Source organism: Lissotriton vulgaris, chromosome 1_1 (assembly GCF_964263255.1).
Source record: "Lissotriton vulgaris chromosome 1_1, aLisVul1.2, whole genome shotgun sequence".
In the NCBI taxonomy this organism is placed as follows: domain Eukaryota; kingdom Metazoa; phylum Chordata; class Amphibia; order Caudata; family Salamandridae; genus Lissotriton; species Lissotriton vulgaris.
The window spans coordinates 876,931,463-876,958,171 of NC_141685.1; the positions used below are offsets into that span (position 1 = coordinate 876,931,463).

Here is a 26,709-nt window from a genome sequence, read left to right on the forward strand (position 1 = left end):
CCCACCAGCTCCTGTGTGGAACCTCAATGTGGTCCTCACCAGGTTAATGGGACCACCGTTTGAGCCTCTACACTCCTGTGAGATTCAGTTCTTGACATGGAAAGTGGCTTTTCTCATTGCCATCACGTCGCTACGGCGTGTTAGTGAGCTACAAGCGCTCACAATACAAGAGCCATTTATTCAAATTCATCCTAACCGGGTAGTGCTGCGCACTAACCCTAAGTTTCTCCCTAAGGTGGTGTCGCAGTTTCATGTCAATCAAACCATTGAACTACCCACATTCTTTCAAAACCCTGAAACAGTAGCAGAAAGAATGCTCCACATGCTTGATGTCAAACGAGCATTACTGTACTACATTGACAGGACCACAAGCTTTAGGAAGACACAACAGCTATTTGTTGCCTTCTCAGCCCAGCACAAAGGCAACCCCATTTCCAAGGCAGGAATAGCCAGGTGGATCGTTAAGTGTATTCAGATTTGCTACCACAAGGCTAAGCGCACTTTAACGGTCCCCCCACAGGGCCCACTCCACACGCAAGTTAGGGGCATCCATGGCTTTCCTAGGTAATATGCCTTTGGAAGATATTTGTAGAGCAGCCACGTGGATTACACCACACACCTTTACTAAATACTACTGTGTAGATGTGCATTCCAAACAGCAGGCAGCTGTAGGTCAGGCTGTTCTTAAAACTCTTTTTCAAACTTCTGCAGCTGGCACGGGCGGCCGCCGTTAATGGAGGGACTGCTATGTATTCTATGCACAGATATGAATTTAGCAGCCCACATGCCTCGAACTGAATGCTACTTACCAGTATGCATCTGTTCTTGGCATGTAGGGCTGCTAACATTCATATCGCCCGCCCTCCTCCCCGGCGCCTGTAGCGGCTGCAGGTACTTTCTTGCATTCAATCATTAGCATGGACATCATTTACACTATTTCACTCCATCTCTACACAATGGCTAAAAACAATCTGGGGATGGAGTCGATGCCCATGCGCACTGTAGTCCAGGGGAGGAGCCACCTATCTCGTGATACTTCGAAGACTCTTCCAGGACAACAATGTGCAATCATCCGGACCCAACACTAGGCGGCGATCTATGCACAGATATGAATGTCAGCAGCCCTACATGCCAAGAACAGATGCATACTGGTAAGTAGCATATTCAATACGCTCCTGCAGAGAACCAATATCGGCACCCTTTATCCACCTTTTTAACCATCGCAGCCGGTTGGAATTCTCCCCGTAACTGTGATCACTCTTCCTTTACAAGACATATTCAGCCCTGAAGAATCACATCAGATACACGGTGTGACAAAACACGTGTCTGCTGGTTCTTGCTTAAATGTACTGATGAGGATTGAATTCTAAACCTTACCTTCACGCAAAACTGGACTCTGTTTCTGTTTATTGATCACATGAACATTGTCGCAAATGTTTGAGTTCTGACTCAGAACCTTTTGAATCTGCAACATGTGCACAGGAGTTGGATCTTATCTGTCTGGTGTGGGCTTGCCCCACACTTATGCAGGGGTTGTTTAGCTTCTGGGTTTGTTGCCCTGACCTGTTTGCACTGTAATTTCTGTTCTAGACAGTCACACTCAGAATCGCACCGCTTGGGCGCCAGATCTTCCTGTCCATTAACCCAAACCCATCCTCTGCTCTCATACAACATATGGAGGATTGCCAAAACACAGGCTTTACTAGCTAGATACGATAGGGCGCACTATGAAGAGCTAGAGACCCTACTAAAGCACCTTCCAGACAAATAAATCCTAAGCCCATGATCTTATACAGGAAGATATAATAACCAATACCTCCATTCGCTGTGCTCTATATGCCGCAGATACAGCCTCCTGAGCGATAAACACCAGTGTCCTTTTACGCAGACATGTCTGGCTGAGGATATCCGGGTTTAAACAAGAGGGTCAAACTACCATATTTAACCAACTGTGAGAAAGTACCATCTTTCTTGCCTTGGTATGCCCCCACTTTTTTTCTGAACTGCTGATGTGCTTTGACTGAGTGTGCCCTGGATTCCTGCCAAGCAGGTACCCAGGGCCTGTGTTCCTTCCCTAAACTGTGTTGAAACTAAAACCCAATTGGCATCCCTGGCCACCTATCAGCCCCTAGTAAATGGTACCCAAGGCATGGTGACCAGAGAAGACCCCCTGAGGACTGCAGCACTTATTGTGCCATCCTCATGTACTCTGACACCCACACCCTGCCTTTGCGGGCTGAGTGTCTTAAGTAACAGAACTAAAACAAAGTTGACATGGCACACATCCCTGTGTGCCATGCCCACAGAACCCACTGCCCTGGCATACTTTAAACACCCCTCTAGCTGGGTGCCCTATGCCAGAGGTGTGGGCACAGGTGCATGAGCCCTGTGCCGCTAAAGTACCCAGGGCCATTCCTGGACACTAAGTGCAGTGATGCCATTAAGAGTATATGGTGCTGGGAGATTGTCATTACGAACTCCACAGCACCATAATGGCTACACTGAAGACTGACTAGTTTGGTACCAAACTTCTCAGCACATTAAACCCGCACTGATGCCAGTGTAGGATTTAATGTAAAGTGCACCAGAGGGCATCTTAGAGATGTCCCCTGAAAACCTAACCTACAATCCACGTCTGGGCTGAGTGGCTGCAAAGGCTGCCACACAGCAGACATGTTGCTGGACCCCTGGGTGGAGAGCCCCCCTGCTCTCCTGGGCCTGCAACAATGCACATCCTGGGCGAGGTGCTAGGTCTCCTCCCCAAGTATGGGCAGGGGGAAGCTTCAAAGGCATGTGAGCTTCTCCAGACAATTTGCTGTACCCAGGAACTGGCCCCCACCAGTTCTGACCCCACTCTGGCGGGAAAAACTACGTCAGGAAGGGGGGGGGGTGTCAGCCTATGCTAACCCCACCCCTCAGGTGGGGGAGACTAGGTGAAGCACGACCCCATGCTCCGGCCATCTTGAAGATGGGGAGCCCTGCCCAATCCCAGCTAGGCTCCTGCCCCCCCTCCCACAGGAGAGGAGCAGACTAGGGGGTGTACCCACCCCTGTCCTTGCCCTACCTGTAACGCCCCTAAACTCAGTATTTAGGCACTCCCTGAACCTTCCTTCCTCAGATACAGATACCACAAGAAGAAAGATCAAGAAGACCCGCTGCTAACAGGAAGACAACAACTGACTTGGCCCCAGCCCGTCGATCCTGGAACCTGCTCCTGCCTGAATCTCTGCGACTCCTGCAGACAGCAACCTTGGGACACCCGGAGTACCTGCCTGCCTTGACCCTCTTAAAGAGTGGGACTCCGATCAGCAGAGGCTCTGCTGCAACAACCCCCCTCCTCTCCCCCCGACTGAAACCCGAAGTCCAGTACCCAAAGACCCTCCTCGACGAACCAGACAACGCCTGCAGACTCAGAACCAGGCCCCCCCACCAAATGTGATCAGCTGAGGGTAAGCTTTTCCGACACCCAAGGACACCCCTGCACCCTAAAGCCCCCTGTGCCTCACTTTGGGGTACCTACATGTGCGCCAAGATCCCAACTTACCTCTCGATGTGCTGGTCGTCCCTGGAGAGTCTCCACCCCCGAGCCTGCAGCCCTTGTTCCCTTTTGACCGTTTCCATTGGATAACATTGAGTGCCCGACAGCTCAAAAGCATCCTGCACCCAGCCGCCCAAGCACAGCTGGCTGTGCCACCTTTGTCCAGAAGCCCAGCTCCCACAGCTGTGTGGCCTGCTAGCCAGCAGCCAACAACCAGAGCCCCGCCCCCCGCGTCCCCATTGGATAAAATTGGGCCGAACTACTTCTTGACCCCGGCCGCCCCTGCGCCGCTGAGGGTGAACCAACTGTACCTACCTGACCCTGGGGGACCCCTGAGTCTATGCCCAGAACCACAACTTCACCAGTCGAAGACTCGCCAGGAAACCGGTAACTCGCGTACCTGCCATTGAATAACATTGACTGGTTTGACTCGAAAAATCTTTTAAGTGACTACTTCCGAAAACTTTAAATATTCCTATAAAATCATCTGAATTCGAAATACTCACCTGTGATCAGGAGACGAGCCAGTACTGTACCTTATAGCACAGTGCTGAAACGCAAAAGTAATCCCTAGCGGGTTTACTAGTAACTTGTATTTTCTCCAAAGGAATCCATTGTCTGTTTATCTATGAAATTTCTTGTCTACTTTTGAAAACTAGAAATATTCTAAAAGTCATACGAAATACTGAAACCTAATTACTTATTTTGAGTTGAGACCCAGTGCTGGCCCCAGGAGACCAGTACTGGATTACAAAATTAACGAGATCTTACTTCAACTGCAACCTGAACTTTCTCCCATTGGATAACATTGCCAGATTTCTGTTGAAAAGTTTCTAAGTGTGAACTTTTAAAATCGCTTTTTAGTCCTGAAAAATCACTATAATACCTAAAACGTTTTTGCCAAACTGGTTTCAGCTTAGACCCCAGGCCTGAACCTAGGAGCCAGTCCTGGGATTACCAAAGTAATCTACAAAGTAATCAACTGTTTATATAAGGAAATCCATTGAGATCAATGCTAAATTATGTTGTCTACTGCAACCCCTGTACCTATTGTCTTTCCAAAGTTTATTGCCTTTCTGCAAAATACTCATCTGAGGCCTCTCATAATGAGAGCAGTATTTTTTTGATGCCTGTTTGTTCTAGAAATAAAATAACTATATATCTTGATATATAAACAATTATCCTGGAGTTCAGTCTTTGAGTGTGTGAACTTTTCGCTGACTAAGTGTGTGCAACAAATGCTTTACACTGTCCTCTGGTACTGCCTTACTGATCGACCAAGCTACCACTTTTAGAAAGTAAGGTAAGTACAGTTGATGCACCCTCAGCAGCACAGGGGCAGCCAGGTGCAGAGCTAGTTAGGCCCAATGTTATCCTATTAAAGGCAGGGGGCCTTCGGTTGGTGGCTGCTGGCAAGCAGGCCACGCGGCTGTGGGAGCTGGACTCCTGCTGACTTGCTATGGGCAATGGGGAAGTAAACGAGGCTTAATCAGAGAGGCTCCTGCTCCCCTCCCACAGGAGAGGAGCAGGATAGGGGTGTTTTCACCCCAGGACAGGGACCCATTGGTCCCTTCCCTTGCCCTACCTGTAACCCCCCAAAATTTAGTGTTCGAGGCATGTGGGCTGCTGAATTCATATCTGTGCATAGATCGCCGCCTAGTGTTGGGTACAGATGATTGCACATTGTTGTCCTGGAAGAGTCTTCGAAGTACCATGAGATGGGTGGTGCCTCCTTCATGGGCATCCTCTCCTTCCTCAGAACGTTTGTTTCCGCCATTGGGTTCGGATGTACTTTACTACACTCCAAGTTCGGAATCAAATAACTTCTGTACAGGCCAAATGGCCTTCGGTTCCGTCGGTATTGTTTAGCGCTCTGTACCGAAACACTTCAGAAACATCTATTGCACTCCGGTCGCCAAATCGGGCCGTGAGACCTTCTCGACACCACATGGACCGACCGTCGATGGAACTAAGTCCATTTAAATACTGCCCGCAGTGCAACTCCAAGTTCCTGCACACTGATAAGCTTCCCGTGTGCAACAAATGCCTATCTCCGGATCACAAGGAAGATAGTTGCCTTGCCTTGCCTGTGCCCAGTTCCGATCGAAAAGACTATCCGGAATCGACAGGCAGCAAGGCAATAAATGCAGAGGTCGGCGCCAGAACCGTACAACATCTTCGACGAGGAAGAACTAGGTAGTGACGAACAATCGGATCAAGACTTAAAACAATACTCGGAGCACGTCTCCGAAAATGACTTCGAACCGAGAAAAAAAACCTACTGTAGACAAAAACAAATCGGTTGAGCCGAATCCCCTCGAACCGAAAAAGGCCACCGAGCCGAAACAACGTGCACCGAAGACACCGTCGAACCAACCAAACCGCTCTGTCCGAAAAAGGTGGTTAAAGCCAGCTGAACCAACAGAAAGTGTCGAAACATCAGAAACCCACCCAACCACCAAAAGCGGTTGAACCCGTTAAGCCTACAGACCCAAAATCTGGCAAAACAAAGGCAAGGACTGTGGAGGAAGAGCTTATTCACCCAGACCTCTCCACAGAGGGCCAGTCAAAGCTGTAGATCGACCCAGAAACTGGCAAAGTGACTGTGTACACAAGAAAGAAAAGGCCTCTGCCAATAGCAGACTTTCCTAGAATACCACTCAAAAAGAAACGAGACTGTGCTACCTCTCCTATCCTTTTTGAACCAATCACTCCAGCCATGCCTACAACCCCATATGCCCCAACATCACCTGAATACAACCCAGATGAAGATCAGGATGCAGATGTAGGGTTTGGTTATCCACAAAACCCAACTGGAGACACCAACCTACAGCCATGGGTTGCAGGAGGAGAACCAGATAATGAGGGGACTCTGCCCATTACAGAACCAGCAGTTTACCCAACTAAGCCATCACCCACTGAAGATACTGTGGCCTTTAATTCTTTACTTGATAGAGCAGCTACCTACCATAACGTAGATATGCACTCTGATGCCATTGAGGAAGACTTTCTCTTTGATATACTTACAACATCTGAGACATGTGAAAACACTCCCCATGTTAAAGGGCGTCTTAAAACATTCACATGACCTTTTTAAAGACACTGCTAGGGCACGGGTCATTAACCCTAGAATTGAAAAAAAATATAGGGCTGCACCTATTGATCCTACATACATAAAAGGGCAGCTACCCCTGGACTCCCTAGTGGTGTCCAACGCACGCAAGAAGGCTAGCTCCCAGACTACCGGAAAAGCTGCTCCTCCAGACAGAGTCAAAAATCTTTGAGGCATCAGGCAAAAGATTAGCAGCTCAAGCAGCAAACTCTTGGGAGAATTGCCAATACACAGGCCTTGCTGGCCAGATATGACCGGGCGCATTATGACGGCTTAGAAGAAATTCTCCAACACTTACCAGACCCTTATAAACAGCAGGCAGATGAACTGATACAAGAAGGAGAACTCATCACCAATGCCTCAATTAAATGTGCCCTAGACGCCGCTGCCAGATCCATCAATACAAGCGTACTGCTAAGGCGCCACGCATGGCTTCACATATCAGGCTTTAAGAATGAAGTCCAATCCACTATTCTTAATCAGCCCATCAACCCAGACTTTATATTTGGTCCAGCAGTTGACTCCATTCTGGACAAAATGAAACAGGATGCGGACACAGCTAAGTCCATGGGAGCTCTCCAGTCCCAACAACACCGGGGCTCCTTTCGTCGATCCAATTATAGAGGAGCCAGAAGTAATAAATCACAGGAATCCTCCACCTACAAAACTAACATGCAATCCACGTACAACAAACACCAACAAGGGTGGATACAGGGGCAATAACACAAAAGCAAGGGGTCGTGGAGGCAATGTATATAGATCCTCCACTAACACCAAACAGTGACTTCTTGACACTACCCACAGACCATATAACACCGTTCGGGAGAAGATTACAACTATTTCTACCACTCTGGTTAAATATCACAACAGACAAGTGGGTCAGGTAAATTATCCAACATGGCTATTGCCTAGAACTCACCTCAACCCCACCCAACATACCACCAGTGCACCGTCCAATGTCACAGGAACATATAACACTACTGCAGCAAGAGGTCATTGGTATGCTGCAAAAGGGGGTCATAGAACCAGTCTCACTACAACATCAGGGAACAGGAGTATACTCCCTATACTTCCTAATTCCAAAGAAGGACGGGTCTCTCAGACCAATATTGGACCTCAGGCCCCTCAACCTGTACATTTTGTCAGAGCATTTTCATATGCTCACTCTCCAGCAAGTCTTACCTTTGCTTCGCAAGGGAGACTTGCTAGCAACTTTGGACTTCAAGGACGCATACTTTCATATACCAATACACCCTGCTCACAGAAAGTATCTCAGGTTCACCATACAAGGACAGCACTACCAGTTCAAAGTACTACCATTTGGTGTTACAACAGCTCCACGCGTCTTCACCAAATGTCTAGCTACAGTGGTACAAAAGGGGGTGGTAATGGACGGAGCATCTGAATCAAACACTCACACCCAGTCAAAAGATCTGGGTTTAATCCATCACCGTTCTTTAGCCCGCTCTGCCACCCCAGTTCAGATATGGCTATATGCAAATCAGTCTGACCCGGTGCCTCAGGGAACAGTCCAGCCCTAACTGCCAAGCCATGTCTTCCCTGGACCGGAACCCAGCTTCAGAGGACCGGTTTCTGGCATTCCAGCCGTCTTCAGCCTGGCTTGCTTGAATCCAGTGGCAAAGTGAGCAAGGGACTCCCGTCTGAGCATACCCTGCCACACTTATGGCGGCCAAAAGCGGTACAAAAGGGGGTGGTGATGGACGGAGCATCTGAATCAATCAAACACTCACACCCAGTCAAAAGATCTGGGTTTAATCCATCACCGTTCTTTAGTGTTTGATTGGTTTGCTCCAGGAGGAGGGAACGGTCACGCAACAGGTCGTCCACGCGGCGAGACGCCGCCATAGGAGGCACAGGTCTCGCTCTCATTCGAGGTCCTCAAGGACCAGGGACTACTCTCAGACTTTGTCGGGGTCGCCGGTCACAAGGGTGTCGCCGGTTGATGATCTGGTGGCCTTTCACGATGTCCTGTTAAGAGGCGCTGCAAAATTGGGCATCTCCTTGATGGTGCCCACGCCCAAGACATCGATAATTTTCGAGACACTGCACCAGAAACACCTGTCTCGTCCACTACTGCCACTGGTGCCGGGCCTGGAGGAACCGGCCATGGACCTTTTTCTCACCCCGGCGGTGACTAAGGCGGCCCCCTTGACTACAGAAAAAGTACCGGGCTCCCGATTCTGATCCGGCTTTTCTAAGGGTGGAACCTCCTCCAGATTCTGTGATCGTGACGGCGGCCCGCAAACGGCATGCTACCACCCCATCATCCCCAGTCCCCCCAGACAGAGTCTAGATGGATGGATTCGGCTGGAAGGAAGGTGTGCGGTACATCGGCGACCTCTATGAAGGCTGCGAGTGCCACAGCTTTGTTGGGACGCTATGACCGTGCCCTCTGGGACTCCCTCCAGCGTATTCCAATATATAAAAATATATATGTAAACACATTTATCTCGCTTCAAATATACATACATAATTTTTCTCACACCAATGCAGCCCCAAAACCAAGGCTAGACAATGTAAACACTTGTATATGCAACACATTAGGTCAAATAGTCCTTGAACTTTGTGTTTTAATGAGTAACAACACTCATAAATCCTGAAAATTGCTCATAAGACATTGTCAGCCATAAGCTGCATTGAAAAGTAATAACTGACTGAAAGCATTTTTAGATAGAAAACTTGCACCTTGCCTTTAAGGCAGCCATGACCCCAGGCTTCCCATCATGCCTCAGGGGTGACAGTTAGGTCAGTTGTTCTTTCCGGCTCCTTCCGTCAGGACCCTGGTTTACCAGCTCCCACCTTTTTTTGACTTTCTGTCAAAAATACTTTGATTTTCTTCAATTTTTATATTCACTCGACGTTATTTTGTCTTAGAGAGATAGTGCTACCTTTTTAGCCCAAAAAAAGTTAATTTTTTTGTCAAAATTCCTTTGCTTTTTGACTCCTGCCCTTCCTGTGGGAAGAAGACTAGGACTGATACACATCCTGTGTGTATCCTCTGTCTCCCTGACTCTTATTCTGCAGAAACTTGTGATCACTGCAAGTCCTTGACAAGAAGAACTCTGAAGGACAGAGAAAGAATCAGAATTTATGGACTTTCTGAGAGAGGTAGGTCTCCAAAGAGACATAAAAGGTGGAGGACGCGGTCCTCGGCTAGTCCTCGGCGTTCAACGTCGAGGCATCCTCCGTCTGCGTCCCATCATCGACGTCTAGGCATCCTCCGTCTGCGTCCCATCGACGCTCGACGTCGAGGCACCCTCCGTCATCGCGAGGCGATAAACGTCGAGGCACCCTCCGTTGGCGTCTCACCTTCTACTCTCGACGTCTAGGCATTCACCGTCGTCGACAGGACATCTACGCTCGACGTATTGACATCCATCGCAGTCCAGGCGAGGGGGCATCCCACATCCAAGCATCCTCCTTTGGCACCCAGTGATCGGCGCTCGGCGTCTAAGGCCTTCGTCGACGTCACCTCACCGGTGTTCGACGTCGAGGCATGGGACTCCAGTGCAGTCTCCACAAGTTCACCATTCCTAGGCGCAGCCTCAGCCATAGGTGGCGCAGCACACAGACGTTGAGTCGGCTGGCTCCGTCTTCGAGTCATGGGCCTACATCTCGGAGGTCCTCAAGTTCAGCTTCAGCTGCAGAAGGTGACCAGGGCTCTCCATTGAGCATCAGTCACGCTGCCAAGAGGAAGAGAACACCAGAGCATCGTGGGTCTCGCAGTCCCACAAGATCCCTGGCTTATCCTGTGAGCCTGTTCTTCCTCGTCAGGCTCATCTTCCGGTCCTGATGTGATCATTTATACATCGGGCAGAAGGATCAAGGCGTTCTCCTACACCTCCACATGGGCAAAAGGATGTAACACCTCCTGCACGCTCTCCAGTGAGACACCACACAAGTCGCCTGCCCTCAGACTTTCACTGCAATGGTATAGACCAATACATCACTGGGCTACAGACAAGGAGACAGCGTCTCGAATACAGCAGCCGATCTCTAGGCCTAGAGAACGGTCACGCACTCCGGTGAGGCCCAGAGAAAGATCACGCTCCCCGGTTTGCCGTAAGGAAAGATCATGCTCCAGGGTGCGATCCAGCAGGCGTATATCAAGATCTAGGAGCAGAAGGAGAGAACGAAGATCTCCTACCTCTTTTTCTCCGACACGCTCCCATAGAGACTACTCGCCCACTTTGACAGACTCCCCTCAATCAAGGATCTCTCCGATCGATGATATCTTTACCTTTCAGGACATACTGGGTAGAGGGGCTCTAAAACTGGGAGTTCCCCTAACAACTCAGCAGGTCAAGACCTCCGTGATTTTTGAAACCCGACATCACAGGTCTGCACCCAAACCCCTTTTGCCGTTGGTGCCTGGGATTATAGATCCAGTGATGGAGATATTCCTCACCCCAGCAACGATCAAAGTGGCTCTGGCGAGGATCCTTAAGAAATACAGATCTCCAGAGGAGCACCCTCTGTTTCTCAGAGCTGATCCGCCCCCGGACTCAGTAATTATCGCGGCAGCAAAGAAGTCCAATGCAGTCTCCTCTGCCACTGTACCTCTGGACAAGGACAGCAAGACACAAGACTCGTGGGGGAGAGGAGTCTGTAGTAAGTCAGCATCTTTTCTCAAAGTTTACAACGTGGAAGCCCTTTTGGGGTGTTACTATAGGTCCCTGTGGGATTCTCTACAGCGGTTTGTAGAGAAACTCTCTCGAAGACCGTAAAGACTTTGAGGAAATCCTTCTGGAAGGCAGTCAAGTCTCCAACCAGGTTAGAAGTGCCGCAGCGGACGGGGCTACCCTGGCGGCGGATGGATATGCCCATGGAATATCGGCAAGAAGATCGTCCTGGTTGTCCCGAACGGCTTTAAAACCAGAAGCTCAGGCGCGCATATTGAACTTACCCTACTTTGTTGTTTGGAGCGAACACTGACTTGGAGATGCAGCGCATGAAAGCAGAGCTGGACACTCTCGGCGGTAGGGCTTATGAAGAAAAAAAGAGTTCAAAAAGAAATACCGCTCCTACAACAAGGGCTCTTCAAAACAGCGGGTTCAAACCCCTCACTGGCAGAAGAGTCAGGACCAGCAGGGACAGCAAAACTCCCAATATAGAGGAAAGCGTAATTCCAGAGGAGGAGGGAATTAACGCCAGGGCAACAATGCTGGCAAAGCCCAGTCTGAGCAATGAGTCTTTCCCTCCCCCAGTGCCGTGGACCACTCCAGTGGGGGGGGGGGGGGGGGGGGGGGTGGGGGGGGGGGGGTGGGGGGGGGGGGGCAAGCCTGGCGGGTCATTTAAAAGAGTGGCAAAACATCACAAAAGACAGATGGGAGTTGTCTACACTTAAGAATGGATACGGTCTTCGTTTCAGTCTTCTGCCTCCACCAGTCCCCGCCGATGGCAACATTGAATCGTCAATTGCTCCTTCTGAAAAAAGAAGTCGCCACTCTCCTCGTAGTCAACCATCGAGAGAGTGCCAGTGTCTCAAAGGGGAAAAGGAGTGTACTCCCGATATTTTCTGGTCCGAAAAAAGGTCCAAAAGGCAGAATACAGACCCATTCTGGACTTGCAAACACTCCATCTGCATGTCAAAAAGGAAAGGTTTTGCATGTTGGCGCTGCACCAAATATATCCACATCTCAGGAGGGGAGATTGAATGGGTTCGCTGGACCTTCAAGATACCTACTTTCATGTTCCGATACGCCCCAGTCACAGATTTCTTCGGTTCCGGGTGGGGACCTCCCACTATCAGTTCAAAGTCCTGCCATTTGGTTTGATGTCTGTTCCCCGGGTGTTCACGAAGTGTGTTGCAGTGGTAGCAGCCACTCTACGACGAAGAGGGTCTTCGTTTACCCATACTTGGACGATTGGCTGTTGAAAGGTCCTTCTCCAGTCAGCGTAAGAAGTCAATTCCAGACTTGCATAGAGCTCTGCCAGCGACTAGGGCTACATGTTAACTTCAGAAAATCAGTCTCGGCCCACCCAGAGGATTCACTTCCTAGGAGCTCTGCTAGACTCTGAGGTACGAAAAGTGTTTTCTTTGGAGGAGACAGTTTTCGATAACTTTGAAATGTCAGCTGGTTCTTCGCAACAAGGCTCAAAGTGCGCAGGATTGCCTCCCTGCTAGGGTCGATGGCGTCAATCATCTTCCTGGTCCCAAATGCCAGACTTCGAATGCATCCTCTTCAGCAGGATCTGGAGGACAAGTGGGACCAATAATCTGCTCGCTGGGACGATCACATCACTATCTCAGACGCAGCTCGAGCTCCCATTCCATGGTGGACCAAAAAGCAAAATATGCAGGTGGGAGTCCTGTTCCATCAACCTCCCACTGTACAGACACTGATAACGGACGCTTCCCTTCTTGGCTGGGGAGGGCACATGGGTCAACTACAGGTGCAAGGTCTGTGGTCTCACAAAGTAAGTACCTACCACATCAACATGCTTGAGTTGAGCAGTCCACCTAGCTCTCAAAGCGTTCCGTCCCTCGATTCAAGAAGCTTCAATACTAGTACAGACGGACAACACCACCACAATGTACTACTTGAACAAGCAGGGGGGGAACACGCTCACATACTCTGTCGTTGGAAGCACAGCGGATCTGGCATTGGCTTCTGGCTCACAAGTTGTCCATCACAGCAGTCTACTTCCCAGGAGAGCAGAATGTGAGGGCGGACGCTCCAAGCCGTCATTTCGACGACTGGGTTCTCCACGACGTAGTAGAAGAGCTCTTTCAATCCTGGGGTCGTCCAAGCATAGACCTGTTCGCGGGCGACCAAAACACCAAATGCTGAGACTTCGCCTCCAGGTTCTACCGGCCAGGATCGAGAGGGAATGCTCTTTTGATCAACTGGTCAGGGGAATTTGTGTACGCTTTTCCACCCCTTCTGTTGATTCCGAAGGTGGTGAGCAAGCTGACACACTCCTGCACAACGATGATCCTCATCGCCCCAGACTGGCCGAGGCAATGGTGGTACACGAACCTGCCTAACCTGTCAGTGACTCCTCCCAAGAGGCTACCATGCAGGCGGAATCTTGTCCAAGATGAACCGGAGGATCCACCATCCCAACCTTCCGTCACTGAGCTTGGCAGCATGGCTCCTGAGGTCATACAATACGGCCATCTAGGGTTGCCAGAGGACTGCATGTTCATCCTGAAAGAGGCAAGACGTCCCTCCACAAGACATTCGTATGCATGCAAGTTGAAGAGATTCGATATGTGGTGTATACAGAATGGTCATAATCCTGTGCAATGTCAGGAAGAAGCAGTTCTTCCTTATTTGTAATATCTGGCTAAAGCAGGTTTAAAGTTGAATTCCATTAAGGTGCACCTAGCTGCTATAACAGCTTATAGGCGGTACCCTTCTCAAACCTTATTTTTCCAGTTACCATCTGTTAAGGACTTCCTGCAAGGGTTGAAAAAAGTGTACCCTCCAGTGCGTCGTCCTTCTCCTCCCTGGGAGTTGAACCTGGTGCATCGAAGCTAATGGGTCTGCCTTTTGAACCCATTCATAAAGCTACTTTACAACATCTTTCCTGGAAAGCAGCTTTTTTGGTGGCAATCACGTCAGCTCGCAGGGTGAGCGAGATTCAAGCCCTCTGTTCCTCTGAACCCTATACAGTGTTCCATTTGAATAGTAGTGCTACGGACTCATCCATATTTTCTGCCTAAAGTGGTGTCTGATTTTCATGTAAATCAGACAATTTCTCTGCCCACTTTCTTTCCCTATCCCTCTAAACCAGCTGAGAGGACTCTGCATTCTTTAGACCTGAAAAGAGTTTTAAAATTCTATCCAGATAGGTCTAAGTTCATTTGTCACTCTGATCATCTCTTTGTTAACTATGGATCGATCAGGACGGGTCATGCTGCCTCGAAACGTTCTATTTCAAGATGGATCGTTTCATGTATTAAACTTACTTACCAGCTAGCGCAGAAGCCCCTGGGGTTTTCTCCCAAAGTGCATTCCACCAGAGGGAGAGCTGCGACTGCGGCTTTCCTCAATGTACCCATGTCTGAGATCTGTAAGGCGGCGACCTGGAGATCCGTCCATACATTTACCAGTCTTTACTGTCTCGATTCTGACACGAGAACAGACACCCAGGTAGGCCAGGCCTCCTTGCGGAATCAGTTTAACAGCTAGTTTTGGGCTGTTATGGTTGATCTTTTTAAGTTGGAACATGTACTTCTCATTTACCTACAGGTGGTTGATGGGTTTGCTATTCTATTCAGTGCTTATGACTATTGATGAGGATCCCTTGGATCCCTTACTTACCTGTAATCCTAGTTCTCTTCCAGGGGTATTCTCATCAAAGTCATAAGCAACCCACCCGCATCCCCAGGTAAATGAGAGATATACATCTGACTTGTAGTTTAGCCCTGACTTCAAGGTTATGCAAAGAACTGACCTAACTGTCACCCCTGAGGCATGGTGGGAAGCCTGGGGCCATGGCTGCCTTGAAGGCACGGTGCCAGTTTTCTAGCTGAAAATGCTTTCAGTCTGTTAATAATTTTCAATGCAGCTTATGGCTGACCATGTCTTTTTATGAGCAATTTTCAGGATATGAGTGTTTTTACTCATTAAAACACAAAGATCAAGGACTATTTGACCTAATGTGTTTTTTGTTTCCTTCCTAATTGCTGTGCATATACAAGTGTTTACATTGTCTAGCTTTGGTTTTGGGGCTGCATTGGTGTGAGAAATTATATATGTATGTGCATATATTTGGAGCGAGAAATGTGTTTTTTACATATATTTTTATATTGTTTCTGGGGTCCCGCACATGTGCGGGAATATTCAGTGCTTATGACTTTGATGAGGATACCCCTGGAAGAGAACTAGGATTACAGGTAAGTAACTTATGCTTCTCCGCCTGTCGCATCGGTCAAAGAAAATTTCTATTTGGTCAGAAAACTCGTGGAAGTCAATCAGGCCTAACCGCATTGGTCCACCTCGTAGTCTATGGAACGAACTCAATTCAAATTCTGCCCTTGGTGCCTCACAAAAAATCCACGCACAGACTTACACAAAGTGTGCAACTTGTGCTGATCTCCAGAGCACAACAAACAAGACTTTGACACGTGCAGATCCTTCCGATCCAAGAAAACTCTGCAATCGTCTGGCTTGACGTCGCAAAATGCAAAGCCAGAACATCACATACACGTCCGACCTCTTCGATGAAGGATTCCAGCAAGAAGAATTCGATGCACAAGGGGCCGAAGACTAGCAGGAAGAACAGCTCTTTTCGATTCCTGAATCTGACTCCGAGATGGAGGACTTACAGCAAGTTCAAGGTCCTGCGAGTACTAAATACCCCTTTGCCCCGAAATCCAAGCAAAATGCTTCGGTTCCACCTCTGCACCAAGGTTGGCACCATGACTGTTTGATGCCCTGCCTTCCGACTCTCCACCAAAACCCATAGTCAAGCCTTCCGGCTCGGGATAGTCAGCCAAAGTTCGGCACTGAGCTGAAACCTTGGAGCTCAAAGCCAAAGATTGCTTCAGAGCCAAAATCCTAGATGCCGAAAACTGCTTTGGAGCCCAAACCTTCCACTCCGAAAGTTCTTCTCGTCCGGCAACGAAATCCTCTGCGCTGAAACCAAAAAATGCTCCTTCGAAGCTGCAGAATCAGATTCTAGACTTACCACCCCCCAAATCGAATCCTAAACAAAAGGAACTGTACATCAACCCTGAAACAGGACATAATCTTTCAAAACTGCCTCATGAACGCAAACATGAGTCAGAGAACATACAATAAGATTCCTTTAGAGGAAAAAAAAACCTTCTCTTTCACCACATTCCCCTACACCTTCACCACCTTCTCAAGTATTGGAACATTTACTTATCACACCAATTAATTCTCCACCTTCACAGCATGATGAGGATATTCAATTACCTGTAGATCCTTAGACTACGCTATTGATCCACCTACAGATAATGCCCCAATCCTTTACCCTGCAAAGTCTTTCCCTCCTGACGACAATGTAGGATATTTAGTTGCTTGCTAGAGCTGCACAATATCACGTTATATAACTACACAAAATCGCTAGAAGATTTTTTGTTTGAAACTTTTGGTAGTACACACTGATCTAGTCACTCTCCTCATGCTCAAAAGCATGATGAGACATACTGACAACCTCTTCAAAGACCCTGTTCGTGCTCTCATTCGGACTTCCAGAATAGATCAAAAGTATAAGCCTGCTACCTCTGATCCAGTCTTTATTAAGGGACAGTTACCCCTTAACTCGTTGTTTCTAATTCCCATAAATGGGTTAATTCACAAACATCTGGGGATGTCCCCCTCCGGACAAGAAATCAAAATTGACTCCTCTGGCAAACGAATAGTTGCCCAGGCGGCAAATCATTGGCGCATCACCACACCCAGGCCCTCTTAACCAGGTGTGATAGAGCGCACTGGGATGAAATGGAGCAATTGCTCAAATCTCCCAGAGTAGCACAAAGCTAAAGCACACAATTTAGTACAAGAAGGAAAGCTCATTTCCAATTCCTATATTAGAAGTGCCTTGGATGCTGCTGACACTGCAGCTCGAGAGAGTAACACTAGTGTGTTACTCAGGAAACCCGTCTGGTTAAGGATTTCCGGTTTCAAACCTGAAGTCCAGCATTTCATTTTAAACACACCGTATGATAAAGAGCATCTTTTCAGGTCTGAGTTAATCAGGCAATAGAAAAAATGAAAAAAGACACTGAAGGAGCAAAGTCTATGGGAGCTCTACAGTCTCCTAACTGGGGCTCCTTTTGTTTCTCCTTTTATCGTTGGTCTAAGATCATGTCCTCAGACATCAATGTTTCCTCGTGTAAAGGCAGCAATCAACCTTCCGCCACAAGGTTTCTTTAGAGGAGGATATAGAGGAAAACGGCATGGGTAGGGGAGATGGTTCCACACCCCCGTAACTCTCCTTCCTCTAACTAGCAGTGATTACCTACCCTTCCCCGATCATTTAACACCTGTCTGGGAACGTCTTCTACAATTTCTCCCCATTTGGCAATCTATAACTAACAAATGGGTTTTAGGAATTATCCAACATGGTTATTGCAGTGCTTAATTTGTAAAATATGAAGTGCAGGTGCTCAAATGTTTTTTGGAGGCCCCACCTACTTTATTTCTGCTCCACCCATTTCCTCCACTGGCTCCACCCACTCTATTGGCCCCACCCACATCCTCAACTTGCTGTGTCATCTCTCTTGGTATTTGATCTCAGGGTTCACCCCTCTTTCCCTTTGTCTCTGCTGCCTACCCTTTCCTCTTTGAAGTTATTGTTCACTTCACCCCCCCTCTTACTATCATGCTTCTGCTGCTGGTAGTAATAATGAAGTGAACAAGGTAGAGGCATAAATAAACTTCATTAGGCCACAGGTATTTCCTTAGGAGACCCTTCACTGCAGCAGCTCTGTCGGCCTCTGCCATAAATTAAAGCAAACAATTATTAGGAAAAATAAATCTGCACGAGCCACAAAAGTCAGTGGCACAAAGAGTCCACGGGGCTGCCTGTTTTAATCAAATGCTGCAGCTCAGGTGATGCGCCATATAGATTGCTTTGAATTTAGAATTAAATTAATGGAGGACACTGCGAGGCTGACCTACTCCTGTCAGTTGTTTTTGCACATAAAATGTAATACATATTAAGGCACGGCACAATTACATTACAAACAAGCACACGCCATGACATTCCGCATGCTTAAAGAGCCTTTAAGACTATGGGGTCATTCATTAGGTGTGCAACTACTTACAGGTAGGAAAAAAGGCTAACGGTTTATTTAACATCTCGCTTTTCATTAGGTGTGTGTGTGTATATATATATATATATATATATAATACATGCACACACATACTACATACATATCAAAGAAACTGGAGCTAAAGGTCTTCCAAGGCAGTGCAAGCAGGAAACTCAATCTGTTGCTCTATAGGCCTCGCACTGATCTTTTAATACAAGACCCGGATGCGGATGTCTGTGAACTTATGATTTGTGGAAACACCATTCTGGAAAGTAAACCTGTTCAGTAGACTGATACAGATAATAATTAATTTCCTTCCCATCCCAAGGCTTTCAATTCAGTTATTCAATAATTCAGGCACAGGCTAGATTGCATTAATGGCATCTGCCTATCCCCTTAGGTCTCTCTTGTGAGTCGTGACACCAGAACTGCAGTGTGTGGGTGAGTAGTGAGTGAGCATGGACTGGAATATGGCCTGCCTGTAGGTTGTCAATAGAGGCTATGAGCTCAAATGCAAAGAAACGTAGCTTTGGAGTGCATTCTCCTGTACTCCTGGATCGTCATACATACAGAAACCCAAAGGAACAGTGAATTACTGTTGCACCAGTGTTGCTGCTTATATATTCCATTCATCCAGTCATGTTCAGTCAGCAGCAGCTTCAGTGAGCAGCATGCTTGCAATTAGTGTTTTTTGGTTTTTTAGAGTGATGGGTTGCAGGTGCGCACAACGGTTTCAACTTTAAAGCCAGAATCAGAGTCAGAGCCTGAATCCCTCAGTAGTCCGACTCACTCGACTGCCATTGTGCCGTAAGTAGTTTGTCACCACAGTTGGAATGTGCGATGCGATGACGCTTGCTGCAAGATCTGGCTGGTGTACAGACTAGTTAATTAATGGCTGGTGTACAGACTAATTAATGGCCACCACCTGAGTCTGAGTAATGTGATCCATCTCCCACATTTGAATATAACAAGATAAATGCACTGTAGCATCATGATGGCCAAACCCTTGTTGTCACGTCGCCATTTGTCTGCATTTTCAGAATGTTGCAAGACATTGTTGGCTTACAAGGCCTAGCATTGAGATGTGTTAGCTAAAAACTAAAATCCACACTGTCTGGCACCCATAGCAGGATGCCGCCAAGCATTTGGGCGAGTGAGCGCGACACTGACGCAGTATCAGAATAAAAATAATTTTTCAAGATTTTTGACGCTGCGGCCGTCCTCAGAAATTCGGATTGACTCAGTTAGACTCCTCAGAGTGTTATTAATAAGACCCTGGGCCCGGCCCGTCCCCGACCCGCCCAGCATAGTACTGGATTTTCTGACTGTGAGCCTGAGGCTGAGTGAGTAAAGTGAGTAACTTGCAATCTTATCTCGCATACATAGATTGGAAGGAAGAGAGGTGGTCGGAGGACAGGCAAGGCAGGGTAAGGGTTACGTGATGTCGGGTCAGAGCAGCATGTCCAGCGCCGGTACCCAGTTAACCCACCCAGTTCCTTTCCTTTTTCATGAAACAGTACTTTGCCACGTTACCTTTTTTGCATGAGAACTCTTTAGGAAGTCTGACCTGCTGACCCTGGGACTCTGGAACTTAGATACTTGGTAATGTTTTACCTTCCACACATCCTGTTTCAGGACTTCTCTAGTTTGTTCTGCATCACAGAGCACTGCTGGCAGGCATCGTGGCACGAATAGTGTTAAACAATCTGATCGTTCATATTGTGAAAACAAAAACAACTTCAAGAAAAAAAATATATATCCCTGCGTGTATGGAGCCCAGAGTATGCATTTCCAGAAAAAATCTATACTGCCCAGGTGCACATTTCCACAACACTGCAAAATCGTAATGCTGTAAAACATTTGCACAACGACTAACCAAAAGCATATTCGCCCGCCCTGTGTTACATTACATTACATTACATTTACATTACATAAAGTGGGCAGTTGGATGGCTGTTTTTTACTGTCAGTGAGTCACCGCCAACTTGCCTAGCTGAACCTGTAAAATCAGTTAATTTTGAGAGACCGCTTGGCCACCTATGTCACTGGCATAACTTCTCGCTTTGACATCTTTGCCTGTCACTCTAAATAGTTCTAAAAGCATTTGATATAAACGTCGACTTTACATGGAATGTGCATAAGGAAAATCAAAGGAAATGAAAACAGAAATAAAGACAACTCGGTATATGTTTTGTACTTGCTAAAAATTAGGTGACATCTTAAATGTTATACGTAGATTATTTTGCATGTCAATGAAACCAATAGCTTTTAAAGAAATTGTATGTAGAAAATGTTGCTGTAGATTATTATATTAGTGGGTGACTCAGCCATTTGTTGTCGACTTGAGTCATGTGAGAGACCACCAGAAACTAAAACTAAACTGCATTTTGTGGGGAACGAACAGGCCGGCCCGAGAAGAAGTTATGAATCAAGACAAAGAAAAGTGCTTTAATTGTGAAACTAATTCCTGCGTGGCCCGCCGCCTCTACTGGGCGCATGCCAGGGTTTGGACAATAAAGCGGCTAAATGCTGTACACGCCAGGCAGGGCCTTGGCTTTCTCTCTACAATATTTACAACAGTCAACATATACAGTTACAGGTAATACCTCTTCTTAACACCGGCAGGGCTGTACTGCGGCCGGTGCCCCCGCCCCACCCTATTGAAAAATGACAATTGGGAGGATGATTGGCGGCATTGTTTTTTTTAACTAAGGTCGGACTCGTTAGGAACTTACTTAGGGCCTGGACGGGACGGGTGCTACTTCTGCTGCTTAATTGGCAACCAGACACACTCCACAGTGTGGCTGATTGATACTCGGCTCAACCAGGCGGCGGGGGCCGACTTGAATGCTGCGATGACTGCAGGTCCTGGTGAGTGAGCTGCTTGTTGAGCAGTGGTTATGCTGGGGCGTGGCTTTATTTTAAGAAACTGTGCACATTGCCGCACAGCCCCTACCCCATCCACCAAAATCCAGCCCAAAAATCGCCCAAACACGGGGTCCTCTTCCGGCCCGCGGCCCTCCCCAGCAGCAACAAGTGGTTAAGGCGGCTGGCTCCGTGGTGCGCAGTGCGATGCAGCGCCGCCATCAATCAAGATTATGTAACACAGAAGTGAACACCTGACCCAGTTTAATAATATATATATGAACAATATACATTGTCAATCTGAGAATCAGAGTGTGAGTAAGACTCCTCGGAGATGCAATTGCTTTACGATGCAAAAAAAAACGCTGTGGCATGAGTCTGACTGACACTCTAGTGTAACTTTAAATTATTGAAAAATGTGATGTGCGCGCAGTACAGCAGATGCAGAGTGTAGACCCGGCCCTGTCATAGAAGTGCTGGTGCTAAGCACCGGCACAAATTAAGCCCTGGGTTATTGCCTGGAGCTTACCACCAAACACTCCACTTCGTTCTCACTAACTGTCCCCAGAACATTTGCACCGCCTCAAACAGGAAGCCTAGTCTCGCTTAATAAAAGGAGCCATAGAGCCGGTACCATTACAATATCGGGATCAGGCTTTTACTCCCTGTAATTTCTAATTCCCAAAAAGGACTGCTCTTGAAGACCTATTTTGGACCTCAGAGAACTGAACCTCTACATGCTGTCAGATCATTTCCACTTGGACACTTCAAGTGCTCCCACTTTTACAACAAGGCGACCTTTGTCTACCCTAGACTTAAAGGACGCATATTTTCACATTCCAACTCACCCCGCTCATCGCAAATATCTGATTTATGATAGCGGGTCAAGATTTCCAATTATAAGTATTACAATTTGGAGTTGCCACTGCTCCCAGAGTGTGTACAAAATGCCTGGCAGTAGTCTCTGCTCATCTGAGAAGATAGCATATCCACATCTTCCCCAATCTGGACGACTCGCTCATAAAAGCCAGCACTTACCAAAAGTGTCTCCAACACACAAGCCACAATTCACTTTCTGTTCCAACTAGGGTTTACTGTGAATGGGCTGAAGTCCCATCTGCAGCCTTCAAACACACAAATGTATTTGGGAGCCACCATAAACACTCAAAAAGCTCTAGCCTCTCCAAATTCAGTCTGAATTCATAGTATTCTGTCTCTTATTACGAAGTTTCAGCCCAACCATTCATTACCAAACAAAGTCTTCATGCAACTTCCGGGAAAGATGGCGTCTTCCATCATACTCGTACCCCATGCAAGACTTCACATGCGCCCCCTACAAGAATGCTTAGCAAGTCAGTGGAACCAGTCGCAGGGTGGATTAACCAATCTAGTGTTGGTAGACGTCCGCACCCACCGTTCTCTGCCGTGGCGGAACCCACAAAATGTATCCACAGACTGTGCTAACAGCAGACTCATTGCTCACTGGTGGGTGGGGGGGGGGGGGCGGGGCTCACTTACAGGACCACACAATCCAAGGATTGTGGAGTCTTAAACACAAACATTTCCATATAAATCATCTAGCAGTGTTTCTAGCGCTCAAAGCCTTTCAAACTCACCTAGTAGGTAAAGCTGTTCTTTTCCATACTGACAACACAGCAGCTATGTACTATATACAAAAAAGGGGGGGGGTGCACTGTAGGAAGCTGCATTTCTGTTGCTGTAACTGTTCCCCCTCCCCCCGACACTTTGTAGCAGACTACTGATGCACAATGGCAGGGACCCAGGGCACAGTAAATCAGATTCCCTGAACCTGTTCTTTCTCAAAACTATACCCTGTACCCCCAATTGACACCTCTCTGGCCACATATCAGTCACTTGTAAAAGGTACCATAGGTACCAAGGGCACTGTGGCCAGGGAAGGCCTTTAAGGGCTGCAGCACTTGTGCCACCCTTAGAGGCCTTGCCTTTACACACACATGGCTATTGCACGCTGCGTATTTTGGTGCACAACAAAGAGTAGACATGCCACACATCCCTGTGTGCCACGCCTACAACCCACTGCCCAGGCATAGGTCAGCCACTCCTCTAGCTGGATGCACTATACCAGTGGTGAGGTACAGGTGCATGAGCCCTGTTTCCTAAAAGTGTCTTGGCCAATTCTTAAACCTACTTTTAATGGCATTGCTGCACTTACAATGTAATGTGGTGCTGGAGTTTGTCGTTCTGAACTCCACAGCACCATAATAGCTTTACTAAAGAGGGAAGTTTGATATCAAACTTTACAGCACATTAAACATCACCAATGCCAGTGTGGGATTTAATGACTAATGCACTCTGAGGGCATTTTAGAGATGCCCTCTGAATAACGACCATACACACCAGCCTGCCACCACAAGACATGTTTCTGGACCCCTGGGGTGGGAGCCTTCGCTCCCTGAGCCCAGAAACCAAGCCTTTCCTGGGCTGAAGTTCACACCTCCCCCAGGCCAGGAAGAGCCATCTGTAGCAGAGGAACTTCAAAGACCTTACCACCTTTGTAATGTGACCCCCAGCCTCTCCTGCTATCAAGAGCAGGCCCCCTTCCTGTCTCCCCTCCTTTTCTGCGAGAAGAGTGGCGGAAAAAAATAGCAGAGCCCCGAAGGTGTGCCTACCTCTGCCAACACCACCTCTCAGGTGGGGGAGGCAAGGTGAAGCCCACTCTTCAGTGCCCGCCATCTTGCAAATGGCAGGGACTCTCCCATCCGGATTAGAGATTGTGCCAACTCCCCCACGTGTGGTTATCACACAAAAGGTGTTGTCAGTCTAAGGTCAATAGCCCATTGGCTACTGACCTAGACACCCCTAAGGGAGGAATCCAAGCACATATTTTGTCTCCGGACTTCTTTGAAGAAAAACAACTTGGGCACATCAAAGTACAATACTAGATGGCAGGAGTTTAGAGGATGTGAATCTACAGCTATAGAATCTACAAAAAGATGCTTACTGGTTAAGTAATACTTTTCCACTCTACCAGTACATACCTTTTTAATACTACCATTCTCTACATCTATGTCCACTTTAGACCCTAAACACAATCTATAATTCAGTCTGTGTACTTGTGTATTTTGGGCCGAAATTGCATATCTCCTGAAAACTGAAATCCCTTTGAAGAAAAATAATGTGGAACTTCCATGGACCAACACTAGATGACCGAAGCATGCACAGCATGTGGTTCTGCAACACAGCAAGCTGCAGTCAGATTGTTACAGGTAAGTAATATTTCTCTCTCTCCATCCAAAGGAGAGATGTACATGCCAGCATCCCTGTCACTTAACAGGGACTTGACTGGTGTGCTGCTTGGTATTTACAGTTGATGCACTTGTTTTGTATGCTATTGTCAAGCTTGTTTGATAATGCATGGTGGGAGACCCAAACTGTTGGAGTCACCAACCTCAATGTCTTCAATTGGGTGTCTAAAACAAACTCATTTTTTCATCTATTTATAGGTGGTTTTCCTGGAGGAATACCTGGAATGGGAGGAATGCCTGGAATGGGAGGAATGCCTGGAATGGGGGGAATGCCTGGGATGGCTGGGATGGCTGGCATGCCTGGACTCAATGAGCTCTTTAGCGATCCAGAGATCATGGCAGCACTGCAGGTAAGTGCTGTCGACTTCTATGGTTCTTTTGGGTGACATTGTGAGACTGTTTTTTACACTTGGGGTACAGATAGGGACCTAGTGAGGTATGCATGAATTTGTGCTAACTCTGTCTAGCGTGGACTCTTGTGGTCTGTATGTACAGATAAGGGTGGCTCTGAGCTAACTGCTTCTTGAGGTTTGTGGACCTACAACTTTATTACTATATACTCGACCAATAGTATTGGCATGCTGTTAATTTGATTGATGTATCCGGTCTGTTGTAGTGTGCTGTTGATTTGTGTATATGGTGGCCTCATCAGTTATATTATCTTTTATTCTGGGAAGGAGGTGAGGTATGTAACACCTGAACAGGTCTCTAAAGTGAGAAATCCTCTATTGACTTTTGCTGTTTCATTTCAGGACCCAGAGGTTATGGCAGCATTCCAGGATGTGGCCCAGAATCCAGCAAACATATCAAAGTACCAAAATAACCCCAAGGTTATGAACCTGATTGGAAAACTGTCTAGCAGCTTTGGGGGGCCGGGCCATGCATAAACATGGAGCAATGGAGAAGCAGGCCTTCCAATCGAAAGGGACTGCAGGCTGAATACATGCCTACCTGTAAGCTGCCACTATGAAGAATGGAGAGGGGAGGCTCCACGATCACACCTGTTAAACTGGAACATGCAGGATGCTCTGAGAACGTCCCAAGGGGTGCTTAGGTGACGTCTCAAGGGGGTGCTCCGGTGAAATCTTGTGAGATGCTGTTCTGACATTCTAAGGGCATGCTCTGTACTGACATAAATGACTTTCTCTGCCATAGTCTGACCTCAGATATTTTCCCCACCCTAACCTTATGCATCAGTTCCCTTGCCCTTTCTACTTCTTGAGCTTCCCACTGGTTTGCCAGTATCCGAGAAGCATGAAGCTGGTATAAATATATACATACATGAAATAACTGCACATCAATAAAGATTTGGAATTTATTCCGAGTTGTTTCGAGTATTAGTTTCTTGGCTCAGATTTCCATTTAGGCTTGTCCATACTGCACTGCTATTGTTTTTCAAAAGTAAGCACTTTAACCTGAGGTCCGTCTATCACTTAAACTTTAGTTCTCTTCCAGGGGATCCTCATCAATAGTCAAGCATTAGAATATTCCCGCCCATGCGCGGTGTGAGAAGTTGGCCCGATATGCAGCGCTCGCTATTCTAGCGACCGCTATGTATCGTTCCAAACGACCCTTATGGTGATTGGTTGTAAGTCAACCTATAGACCAGCTATCCTAGTAGCGTGGATACGAGCAGTCTAAGGCTAAAGACTCGAGAGGGCGTGTTAAGCCAGCTGTTTACCACACATGTACCCCTTGAACACCCCGTGAAAGGACACCACACAAGTGTTATGAAAATAAACAGGATATTTATTAAGATTCACAACAGCCCTGTACTCTTTATGAGGACAGGGTACTAAGCACAAACCAAATCTCTTAGGAAAATACTTCAAGTGCACAGTTAAAACAAGTGTCCGAGGACACGGAAAGTTTAGAGGTCTCGGGCGGACCCGATAAGGCAAGTCGGAAGCGAGGGACTCAGGACCCTAGAGTAAAGAGGCTATGCAGGCACCGAAATGCCGAGTTACCTAGCCACGAGGGCTGCGGCTGCACAAGTCTTACAGGCGTCGGGGTCTTCGCTGACGAGCCAGGAGCCGGAAGAAAAGGAGTTGCTGGCCGGCGACCAGTGATGAATAGTTCGTAGAGAGCCAAGCCTGGATCAGAGATCGTTGATACCTGAAAGCAGAGGGGACCAAGTTCGTACTACTAGC

At 47.5% G+C, this 26,709-nt stretch overlaps 1 protein-coding gene across 2 annotated transcripts in view; it reads left to right on the forward strand.

The window, feature by feature from the left end:
• ST13 (ST13 Hsp70 interacting protein) overlaps positions 1-25,877 on the forward strand; it is a 166,472-nt gene extending 140,595 nt beyond the window's left edge. For both annotated transcript variants that reach the window (XM_086958365.1, XM_086958375.1), the window contains exons 11-12: positions 24,758-24,909; positions 25,312-25,877. In XM_086958365.1, the coding sequence (XP_086814491.1) occupies positions 24,758-24,909; positions 25,312-25,446 (287 nt within the window). In that variant the 3' untranslated portion in view covers positions 25,447-25,877. The remainder of the gene's footprint in view (positions 1-24,757; positions 24,910-25,311) is intronic.
• Positions 25,878-26,709: the final 832 nt, after the last annotated feature.